We start from the raw sequence: 13,039 nt of genomic DNA on the forward strand, positions 1-13,039 counted from the left end.
TAAAAACAACATTTATAAATACTTTAAATTTTAACCTCAAATCTCAGATCTTATGTATTGTTTTTAATCCTTGCTAACTTTTTTGTCTGTTATAAACTGAAATTCAATGTAATTTCAGTTTCAACTCTTATGGGTTACAGCGCCATTTCTATAAATTCTATAATAAAATATCTATTAATAATTTATGATTTCTTGTGTACATTCCAGTCATTTTCAATTCTATTAGTGAAAATTTTGTCTGATTGTGTTACTGACTCCTTATGCATTTTTAATTTATGACCTCTTGCTTGACAATTAGTATTAAAATATTCAATTCGGTTAAGCAAATTTTGTTCGTCAATTTGTTTTACTAATTTGAACATTTGGATTAATTCACCTTGCCTTATAAAATATACAATAAATTTTGTAAACTATATATATATATATATATATATATATATATATATATATATATATATATATATATATATATATATATATATATATATATATATATATATATATATATATATATATGTAAAAAAAACTTAGTATATGAAATATAGAATGATTATATATTTCATATACTAAGTTTTATTTTATTTTATTCTGATTCACTCTCAACAAGGCTGTAAGCAGCCACTATTAATTTAGGAGTTACTGGAAAAAAATAGAACTATAGAGCAAGGAAACGGTTGACTTAAAAAAGTTGAAGGTTGTATGAGTCAGGAAAACAGGAAGATGGGAGAGAGTTACAAAGGGTTGAAGTGCGGGGGAAGAAACGACATGTTTGCCTAATTACTAAATACTAGTATGTTTTATTTTAATGCAGTATATCACTGTTGAAGGAGCTATCATCTCTAGTTCCATCTAAAACTAATTAAATTAGTTATTACAATATTATTATTATTGTAGTGAAAATTATTATTAAATAATAATAATAATAGTAATAATAATAATAATAATAATAATAATAATAATAATAATAATAATAATAATAATAATAACAATAATAATAACAATAATAATAACAATAATAATAATAATAATAATAATAATGCAATGTATAATAATACATATAAAAATATATAAGTATATAATAAACATATATAATTTTTTAAACAAAAAGAATACGCAATACGAGCTACGAGCAAGAGGGGCCATCCATAAAGGACGTCATGCAAATAGGGGGTGAGGGGGTCCAGATTAAAAGGACAAAAAAGGACAAGGGGGAGGGGGGTTATCAGAAAAGGACGTCACTATATATAATTTTTTTTACATAAACATGTGTTTTGATGGAGTTAACGTAAGGGAATGTTATACTTTTATCTATCGTAATATAGGAAAGAAATTAGTGTTGATATTTATTTAAATTTTATTTTTGTATAAAAAATATATTGAATATATTACAATTAATTATATATTGCTCAACCCTTGGTAGTTTCTCGTATCATACGTATCATTAGTTAATCGCTACGGGTTTTCGTGCTAATTCTTTTTGCGTAATTCTTCCCCAAGGACTTAGTGTTAATATCATATATGATTTTAAATAGAGTTTTACAAATATTTGTCCAAAGGGAATTGCTTGCATAGCGATTAATAATGATTGTCTAAAGCGAATATTACAAATGATTGTCCAAAAGGAATTTGACGGGAAAAAACACATCTTTACTTTTTACAGTATTTGCGTTAATAAGACAGAATTTCAAAGATTCAGAAATTCATTCAAAGTCAGTGCAGAGACTTCCGGAATGGCGGGTGCTTTTTTGTAACGAATTTTATAAATAAATTTAAAATAAAGGAAGATAATAAAAAGATAAAAAAATAAAATAAAAATAAAGAGAATAGAGAAAAGAAAAAGAAAGAAATAAAGAAGCAAAAACTAAAAAAAATTAAAAACCAATTAAAACAAATTAACAAAAGAAAAAATTGAGATAAGAAAAAGGAAAGACAAAAAACCAAAGTTAAAAGAAAATAAACATTCGAGAATGGAAAGTAATTAAAAAGAATTAAAATAAAATATAAAAATTGCTCCGTTTTTGAAGAAAAAAAAAAGAATATTTTTTAAATTTTATTATTTTTGAAGAATTACATGTGTTTGCTTGACATGATTTACTTTTTTATTTTAATATTGTCATTTATTATGAAAACTCTATACTTTTCGTGACTAAATGTTTGTGTGTGTGTGTGTGTGTGTGTGTGTGTGTGTGTGTGTGTGTGTGTGTTTGTGTGTGTGGGTGACACGTTTTTATTTGTGAATATTATTTAAAATTTTTTTGTTTATTTTTTGTTATTTTTGAATTTTGTAAAAGATCATTGTTGTCTGTATATTAAAAGATGGATAGCAATAGTCTTCTAAATTCGCTTATAAAATTTTACAATAATGCTCATCCATTCGAGAAAAAAGCCGATAGTCAAAAAAAAAGTCCATAAAATATGGAATGAGATCAAGGAAAAGCAAGACTTGGAGGTTCAAGTAAAGACTTTGATCCAAAAATATACCTCAATGGTCTTGAAACAAAAGGTTCTTTAATGTCATTTTGGGCCCATCAAACAACCAAGCAATCTGTTTCTTCCCATGCCAGTTCTTCCTCCTTAGAGTTCCAGCATTTTTCAGATCAATTTAATGAGCCAATAGATGTCGTTGATACCACGTCAGATGCCTCTCGACACGACATCCTGAGCACAGTTCAAATTGAGACGAAGAAGGCTAAGACTCATGTTCAAGACAAAATCAAAGCAGAGATAATTGTTTTGAATCAAGAAATAGTTGCTATGAAGAGCAGAAAAAGAAGTGGCTTATGGACCGATGCTAAAGAAGAAACCATTAAAAAGAAGAAGGCCAATGTCCAGGAGCTTACGAGTAATCTAAACAGTTTGATTGGCAATATGAAGTCAAAACAAAGATCAAGGGCTGAAAAGAAAACTGTCATGAATCAGGTAATATTTATCGCATCATATAATAATAAGTTACAATAATAATATTGTAGAAAATGAACATTAACTTATTTGTATAGTTCTTTCGGTACTGTAGGTGTTCGCTAACCACCCGGAAGTGAAAAAAGCTCTTAAAGTACGTGACGGAATCGGTCACCCTACTATTGAGGTAGAACAATCTGAGATACTGCGTGTCATCATTCAACTTGCTGAACATGGATCTGCTGCCCACGAGAAAAGACAATCTGAAGTGTATAGGGTGAGAGTACAACTTTAGATAATAAATATTTCTAATGTACTATATTAGGTCTCAATATAACTTTTCAGCCTTTGAACTTATTCAATGATTATTCTTCAATTACTTTTAAAGAGCCTCAAATCTTTGGATGAGCTTGGTGCCGAGCTCGAAAAGAGAGGTTACAATCTTAGCAGAAGTGTTTTATATACTCGTTTGCTGCCAAAACGGAGCGATTCGCTTGAAGGAAAGAGACACGTCCACACGGTTCCAGTTAAGTTGATGCGGGCTCCATTCAAGTCACGTGGATGGTCCATTTTGTACAGCAACTATAAAGAATGTGGAAGAAGTTTGCTGTTTTTTGGTCCCCAAGGATGTGTGCTTTATAAGTCAAGACCATAAAGCTCGGATCCCTATTGGAATCACCGCTGCCAACAAACAAGCTCCTATATTGATGCATATGGAATATCGAGTTTCTCTTCCTGATCATGATTGGGTTATCGCTGCAAAGCACAAACTCATTCCGTCCGTCTACGCAGGTATTGCAATTAAAACCAGACGGGCTTGGAAAATCTGACGCAGTTTCCTATTCCGGTCCCACTTATGTTGCTATTCGATCTGGAAAGCATTCATCATCGACAGCGTATGCTCACGGATTGGACTTTGAACGACTTTTGACTCTGCCAGAGTTTGATTCTATCACAAAAGATCCTTTGACCAAGTTGGTCAAGCCAGTGGTTGTTTTCAGTGTTGATGGTGGACCAGATGAAAATCCACGATACGCTAAAGTCATCGAAACTGGTATAGCCTTCTTTTCAAATTTTTTATTGCGATCCATCAATACAGTTATGTTTCTTCTAATTTAAATATCTATTTTGTTTACAGCAATTCATCATTTCCTTACAAATGATTTGGATGCCTTATTTATCATGACAAATACGCTAGGACGGAGTGCTTTCAATCGAGCCGAGAGAAGGATGGCTCCACTGAGTAAAGAGTTGGCGGGATTGATCCTACCTCACGATCATTATGGACCTCATCTAGACTCTAAAGGTATTCAAATTCATTTTTAATATCAACTGTTTATCAAAATACAATATAGATACAAGGCTTAAGGAGTTAATTATATGCATTGCGACTTATATTTAAGCCAGGACAGTGGATCTTCTTTTGGAGAAAAAAAACTTTGAATTTGCTGGAAAGAGCTGTGCCTCGGTTTTTTCAGGTCTGATGATTGACCAGTTTCCAACGGTGGCCGAGTATATCGATCCAGACAAAAAGACGGAGCTCGACGTCCATCATCTCTTATCAAAGGATCAAGACTGGTTTGCCTCTCATGTGCGCACCAGTCAATATTTCACGCAAATTGTGAAATGTGAAGATCTTAGATGTTGCGCTTTGAAAAGAAGCTCTTACTTCCATGTTATTCCTGGTTGATTTCTGCCTCCACCTATTCCAATCAGCCAGTCAGAAGATGGTTTGAAAGCTGTATCCATTTCAGACATCGCCAGCAAGAATTTTTTTTCTTCAGTATTTTTTCTTATCGCTTCCAATATTCAGAGCACCATTCCTCGATCATTGAAATCATTCAAACCTCCTCCTTACGACCTGTTTTGTCCCTCTGTGCAATCAAGTTTGTCTCAGAAAATCTGCAAGCACTGTAACTTGTATTTTGCCTCCCAAGTCATGCTCAAAAAGCATGTCAACTTTACTCATTCCAATGTTATTAACCGAATGACTATTACTGTTTTGCAAGTCAGGCCTGTTCGCATTGCCGCCAAGCGCAAAAGAGAGTTAATGGCCGTAGTTGCAGTAGAAGAGAACGCGGCCTTTGCTGAATGGTTCGATGAGGACGAAATCGAAACGGAGAGCCTTCATATTCCGAATGATTCAACTGTTTCAGACGAACCGGACTGCTCTTTTCCAATCACATCAATTGACAATCAGTTAAAAAATCCTTGGATAGATGATGAGTGAGGCAAGTTGATACACTGATACACTTTGATTAAATTTAATGTCGGATAAGACTAAAGTAATATTAAATAATTTTTTTTTTTCAGAAAGGCAAAATAACAAAAACATACGTGGAAATACCTAATCAGATTCTGAATGATATTTATAGGGGTTGTGGGGGGGGGGGTGGTGCTCAATTTTATGACGTCTTTTTTAAGGGGGGGGGGGGTATAGGAAAAAAGGACAATTAGTGACAAAGGGAGGGGGAGGGGGTCAAAAAATGCCTTATAAATGGTGACGTCTTTTATGGACGGCCCCAGACGTGTTTTTTTAAGAAAGAGGAAAAAATATAATAATAAAATTTAAAATATGTTTTTGTTATCGATAAAGTGATTGAAAAAAAGATTTCATTTACAATAAAAATATGGCGCCAAAATCACTCAGTGAGATATTCTCGTATTTAAAATCCGACATTAATGCATTCGAAGATAATTATTTGAAAAACATCGACGAAATTCGTTCTCACCTAAAAGTTTTAATAGTTCAAAATATGATCTTAATTCCGAAAAACTTAATTCGAAATCTTCGTGAACGTCTATTTACTAAAGTTCTTGACATATTCAGAGCCATAACCACAATTTTGATATTAGGAGGGCCTATGGTTCTTTAAAAGTAGGGAGGGGATAAAAATTTGTTAAAAATATTTTACCTATATGTTTTTCCCTAATAATTATAATTAAATTTTTTTTTGAAGGGCAGGGCCCCCTGGTTTCGCCGGTGGTTACGGCAATGCATATTTAATACCGAGCAATTTGATGAAATAAATATAACTTTACACTACGAAAATCCTGAAATATCTATTTGTTCTTCATATCATTATGCGAAAAACAATCACACAAAGAAATAGGGAAACCAATCATATAAAAAAAAGACCATGAAACTCTGCCTAGTAATAAATTTCTTGTTTCTGCATTAAAAGAATTGGTAATTGTTTCGAAAGCAATTCAAATGGAAAACAAAGAAATAAAAGAGATACTCAGTTTTTTGAGAGAGAAAATGCTTCTTCAAATCAATCTTATTGAAGACCTTAAAATCAAAAACAAAACTTTGGAATTGAATCGGAGTATATTCCTATCGAATCAAGTTCCAAATATAAATTTCGATTATCATGCACAAAGTGAAAAGAACTTTTCAGAGTCTGAGTCTACAAAAAGCGTCATTGAACAATCTTGTGGTAAACCATGCTCGTTGAAACAAAAAAACAACCTCTATTTCAAAAAACCTTTGCAAATGCATCAGCTCAAAACCAATCAACCTGTACTTCATGTAATCAATCATGTACTTCCGATATAAATAAATTCAAAAATTCCAAAAACAGGATAAACGATTGACATCGATCTAAATAATTTCATCTTAATAGGTAGAAATAAAAGACCCTCCGGTCAAGAAACAAATTTTTCCTCAGAAAAAAACATAACATTCTCCAGCCTGTTTTCGACTAAAATTCAAAAAAAAAAAAACAATAGCTGGCCAAAGAATAGTTCGTCAATTTGAACCTTTTTGTTGGAGGCGTTAGCAATCAAATAAGTGAGGAGGATTTAAAACCCTATATAAAAATGGAAATAGGTGTCACAACCATATCAGTTAATTTAATCAAAGAAAATCAGTACAACAGATCTTATAAAGTTTCAATAAACAGCTCTGAAAAAGCAATTTATTTAACCCAGCTCTATGGGATAACAATATAATAGTTAAGCTGTTTCGAAAAAAGCGCTTATATTCAAACATTACCCAGAACCTGGAAACCAATGGAAACCAGGAAGCTTTCTATAAATAAAAATGGATTCAGACAGCCTATTAATAGACATACTTCCGATAACATTTAAATTATGTACTTTTAACTGCCTTGAGCTTAAACATTGAACTTAATCATTGATAACATTAGAAAGATTGAACTTCACGAAAAAAAGTGACTCCACAGCTTTACCAGAATTTATAAAAACAAATGATTTTGAACTAGTAGACGTAATTAAAGGTTTTGACCCTAAAATAACGGATATACATCATACATTACCAAACGCATCTTACATTGATAATATAACTCTCTCAAGGAGTACTTTTCTTCAGTATGAGATTACAACGAAGAACTTATTGAAATCTATTCTTTTATTACAAAAAGCGCATTGAGGATCTTAGCCAAAACTTATTCTTGAAAAAACAATTTTTATATTTAAAACCTTGGTGGACTCCCGAGTTTAGCAGGAGCAAAAAAGTTCTTACATTTCATTTTAAGAAATGGCGTGAGATGGGTTTTAAAAAAAGATTTAAGCTTGCTCACTTTTAATCGAAATCGAATGGCACGTAAAAATTTCCGCAACGCTGTCAAAAAGCTCAAAGTTGTAACCTTTTCAAGCAATACACAAAAATCGAAAAAGAAAAAAATACCAACCCACAGTCGGACAAAATCGTATTTTTTTTTTAATTTTTTTTTTTATTATTAGAATGGCTATATTTATATATAAAATGCATAAATAAAGTAATAAACATGTAATTATATAATATTAAAAAAATATTAAAAAAATTAAATTTTGGTAAAAAAACGAAATATTTTTAATGGACAAGACAACTATTATCAGTGTAAACATTAAAAATATTACTTTTTAACGCATTTATTTGTCATAAAAGAACTTTTTTAGATTTATAATTACAGAACTTATATATTAGTAATGTAATATATAAGAACTTATATAACAGTAATGAAAGATTTTGTAGGTATTCTTTGTGTACAAAACATCTTTTTTACATGTTCAGTATTTCACATCAACTGACCATTAACCGGAGACCAATATTTTGTTATGACTTTTTTTATTGCAAAAAATAGCAAAATATTTATGATGCATAGCTATTTACATACATTTAGCATGAGATTTACATAGTCAAATGTTTGGAGGATATTGGAGGATAGTTTATCTGATACCTAATAGTAAAGGTTAGTAGCAAAAAAAATATCGAAAACTGTCTGTTTTTGATGCGTAAAAACCAAAGATTACACTTACGTTAAATTGTTTTTAAAAGTCTGTGCGAAAAAAACATTGTTAATTAAAATAATATATTTTAAAATGAAAGTCAATAAAGTTAATTTAAAACAATAGTAGCGTAAGAAAGTTGATAAATAAAAAATGCAAAATAGCGTTTTAAGGCACATGTCAAATTAACGTGTAAATAACCGCATAAAATTACGCTTAAATTAATATTTGATGTTTTTTTAACTAGATACTTCCTCTTATGAACATATCTTCACCATTATGACAAATTTTCACCGTGCAATGCCGACATTGATTTTTCAGTATTTTGGCACACTCTGTCCCACTGTGCAACCCAAGAAACTTCTGGAATACCTTCAGATACAAAAAGTCTGATACAAACTCAAAACTATTTACTATAAATAATGAAAAGGACATGAAATCAATCACTAAAGAATTTGCCGATAGTTTCGACAAACGTTTAAATACCAAAGCAATGACGCATACCGCTTCGAATTTTCAAGTTCCACCTAGTACCAAATTTGATATGGTAATAATATCAGATGAAAATATTAAATCTCTCACCTAAAATTAAACAAGGCCAAAGATGCATTTGGAATCTCTGCAGAACATTTAAAACATGCACGTTGCAAAGCCCTAACAGAGTGGCTAAGGAAATTCTTACCGTGGTTAACTTTATTATTATCCACGGTAAGGCCCCAAAATTTATGTCCACATCACTTATTATACCTTTTGCTAAATCTTATAAAAATTTTTTAACTGATTTGAATAAATACCGTGGTATAAGCATCATTCAAATCTTTAAAAAATTAATAGAATATCTAATTTTAATAATCTTTCCAGAGATAAAAGAAACTCATCCTCTTCAATTCGGTTTTACAAAAAACAGCTCAACCTTATATGCCGAATTTGTTATAAGTAAAACGATAAAACATCACAACAACAACAACTCACCTGTCTATCTCTGATCCCTAGATGTTGAAAAAGTATTTGACAGCTGTAACTGGTACATTCTATTTGAGAAACTGTACGATAATAAAAAATGAACGCTTTATATTATTAATACAATATCGTCATTGTACCATGAAAGCAGTGCTTCTGTCACTTATCTAGGATGCAAATCATATCCATTTTACCTAACACAAAGAGTGAGACAAGGATCAATTCAGTCTCCTTACCTGTATAATATATATACTCAAAGCCTACTTGAAATCATACAAAATGAAAGTATCGTAGGGACATCAATCTATGGAAATTACAAAGGTGTTTAAGCTTACGCTGATGACATCATACTTCTTAGTTCCACCCCGTCTGGAATTAAAAAGCTTACAGTAGCTTGTATTATATACACTAACGCAATTGTATAAACTTGAATGCTAATAAGACCGAGTTCTTGTTCACCATGAAAAAAAAAATTGCAAACTGCACGATAACAGTCGACCACCAACAAATAAAACTGGATGATAAACTTAATCATCTAGGTTTTATATGGGATACTAAAAGCTCCTCTTTTGCCTCACTTAATCGTTCAAATATTGATAATAGAATATCAAAATTCAGGGCAATAATCCAAACTTTTATTCAGTCTGGAATCCGCTTTGCTCATCCAAGCTCTATCGTCTAGCTTTATAAAACATTGGCGGTTCCGGTACTTACGTATGGTCTTGAACTTTGCGATTATAAAAACGTATTAAAGCAAAAGCTTGATATAATAGGAAGGAAAGTCACTCTTCAATGTTTCTATACGCAGCAAAAATTATATTCATTCTTTGTTTTACATCCAAGATGTATCAACAACTGTACAGCAAAATAAGTTAAACTTCTTTATTCCCATATTGAGCAATAAAACAACCTTTGGTATTGTAAATTGACAGTTTAAAAACCAAACCGCTAAGCACCCTTTTCTAGACGATTTCATAGGTTTATGCAATCAAAATGAACTAGATCTAGAGAACTTAATGCAAAACAAAAAAAAGTAAAAATTATTGTGTGTAAAAATATTATAATTCCTAAAAAAAATCTTCAAAGGTAAAGCTAAGCAATTGAGTTCTGGAACTCATTGGAGCAAAGGAAAATCTTCAAAGATATTCTTGAAGTAAATGTTCCAAGATAAACTTATTTCTTTTCAAAAATGTAACTTCATAATAATTTACCTTGTATTATATACAGTGGGCGATTAATAAATGTAATATATAATATTTTCTTCAAATCGTAGCTAAGATTATGAAGATATTACATTTTTTTATTTTTATATATATTTTCACAACTACATATTAGTTACAATTTTATTCACATCACAATATAAGCAAAATATACTTCCGTTACAAAAGCTTATATTTAACCAAGTACTGCTAAAATATATAAAAAATAAAATATTTTTAAATTTAGTAAGCATTAGTTGAATATATTATGAGAGACTTGTTTATAGATGATTTGGGAACTCGTACAAGACTGAATAAGTCTTGCGTGTGTGTATTTTTATATTTATTTATTTCTAATGTTTTTTTGATATATATGTATATATATATATATATATATATATATATATATATATATATATATATATATATATATATATATATATATATATATATATATATATATATATATATATATATATATATATATATATATATATATATATATACAGTATTGGACAAAACATTTGCAACCAACATCGAACAATGCTAAAAAGTGTTCCTAATTTTACATGTCTTTAAAACGAAACGAACTATACTACCGCAGCAAACAGTTCAGAAGTCTGGAGTCATAGCATGCCATGACATGAGCAATCAGCTGACAGGTGACAGCACACAGGCAGAATTTCGTTGACAAGTGCCATTTTGCAGCGGACAAAACAAGTGCAACTTTTTTGGTTTGTTTCATTTTTGTAAGTCTGGTCCGTGTCAACGTCACGGAAGTTTTTTAATAATTAAAGGAAGTATCCAGAAGTTTCCTGAAGCATGCAGAAGCTTCCAGAAGTTTCCAGAAGAAGCATCTGGAAGCATCCAGTAGCATCCAGAAGTATCCAGAAACATTCAGAAGCATCCAGACGCATCCAGAAGCATCGAAAAGAAGCATCTAGAATCTTCCAGAACAGGTTCACACAGGTTCATTTTACTATATAAGAGACATGTAAATCGACATGTAATTTAGTCAGTATATGGAAGTCAATCAGTCAGTATTATCAAGACAGTTATATATCTTTGTACACAAAGCGGCCCATAATTCCATTAATTTTGTGAACAGGACCAGTTCCTTGTGCTGAGAAACATCCCCAACCCATAGCAGACGTTACATGCTTAACACTCTATTATTATACTATTTTAGTATTGTATCTGGTGTTCTTTCGTCTCCAGACTCGCTTCTTGCTGTCGCTTCCGAAAAGGTAATATTTTGATTCATCATTAAAAAGTATGTTTTCCCGCTGGTCTTCAGTCCAATTTTGGCGTGCTTTGGCAAACGCCAGTCCTAGCTTTCTATTTTTAAAAGAAGTTAGTGGTTTCTTGGCAGGCATTAGAGAAAACATTTTTGCTTCGTTAGCTCTTCGTCGCACATTGCGATTGGAGATTTGTAGTTCAAGTTTTTCGGTTAATTTTGTGAATGAAAAAAATGGATTTTTTAAGCTCCTTAGCAATTCTTCAATCTAGCTTTTGTGATGTTTTTCTTGGGCGTCTGCCCCGATGGTTTGTTTTATAGCAGTCACGAGATCCAAATGATTTGACAGAGTTGCTTACAATCGATTAAGCTATATTTTATTTTCTACAAATCTTAGCTTGACGTTTTCCGCTTTTAAAATCTTTAATAATATTTTCACGTAAAACACTTCCTAATTTGTCGTAAGTCATTTTAAATTGCACTTTTTTACGCGATATATCACGAGTTAAATCTATTTTTAGTTTAATTGAAAAAATAATTGGTCAGACGTTCCAAAATCTATTTTATTATTTTAGAGTACTGTTATGATAAAAGTGAAAGCAAAAGAATACGGTAAATTGAGTAAAGACAATGAAATCTTATAAAAAAAGCATCGTTTTGATTTGTCCACCTTGTTTGTCCAAAGAAAAATGTAGTTTGTTGAGAAAGATGTGTTATAATTTTTTGTGTGTGATTCTTGGTATGATTCAAACCGTTTAAATTTTGTTAAGAACATGATAAACTATTTAAATAATATGTAAAATTGTTTTACTATTTTGTTTTTAGTTTTTGATCAACTTTTGTTCTCAATTTGAGTTTGTTACCATGTTTTGTCCAGTACTGTATATATATATATATATATATATATATATATATATATATATATATATATATTAACGAAGAAAAAACAACTTTTTCTATGGTAATTTAAGTTTCATGCCGATACGGCAATCATCTGACATTGAATACAAATTCAAAAACAAAAAAAAACCGCTAAAAATTATAAAATACTGTGTAGTGAGATCTTAACGTCGCTTAGACATACTTGATGGCAACGAAAAACAAAGTATTAGCTAATCACCGGTGTCAAAAAAAGATAAGAGGAATTTATTCTTGTGTCTGCATTATTATATGAGTAATAATTTTTCAGATGCCAAGAAAGTACAAACGAGTGACAAGTCGGTTAAAGCCTGATGCTGATACAATAAAAGCTGCTGTGATGGCTGTCGAATCTGGCAGTTTATCACTACGAGCAGCTGCACAAGAGTATACAATTTCAAAATCAAGTTTACAGCGGAAAATAAAGGTAAATAAAGAAACTTTTTACAGTAACTTATACTTTGATGAACGACATAAATATATTTTTAATAAGACACAAGAAGATGAACTTTCAATATATCTTCGTCAAGCATCTAATATGCATTATGAACTTGATGTTAGAGAAACAAAGCAACTTGCATATCAATATGCAATT

The 13,039-nt window shown here is 30.9% G+C and overlaps 1 protein-coding gene across 1 annotated transcript; it reads left to right on the forward strand.

The window, feature by feature from the left end:
• Positions 1–1,706: 1,706 nt before the first annotated feature.
• Positions 1,707–5,452, forward strand: LOC124808903 (uncharacterized). Its single transcript, XM_065792712.1, has 4 exons — positions 1,707–2,919; positions 3,014–3,175; positions 3,287–3,952; positions 4,037–5,452. The coding sequence occupies exons 1-3, from the start codon at positions 2,512–2,514 to the stop codon at positions 3,551–3,553; spliced, it is 837 nt and encodes a 278-aa protein (XP_065648784.1). The 5' UTR covers positions 1,707–2,511; the 3' UTR covers positions 3,554–3,952; positions 4,037–5,452.
• Positions 5,453–13,039: the final 7,587 nt, after the last annotated feature.

The sequence above is a fragment of the Hydra vulgaris genome, chromosome 03 (assembly GCF_038396675.1).
Source record: "Hydra vulgaris chromosome 03, alternate assembly HydraT2T_AEP".
NCBI classification, from domain to species: Eukaryota; Metazoa; Cnidaria; class Hydrozoa; order Anthoathecata; family Hydridae; genus Hydra; species Hydra vulgaris.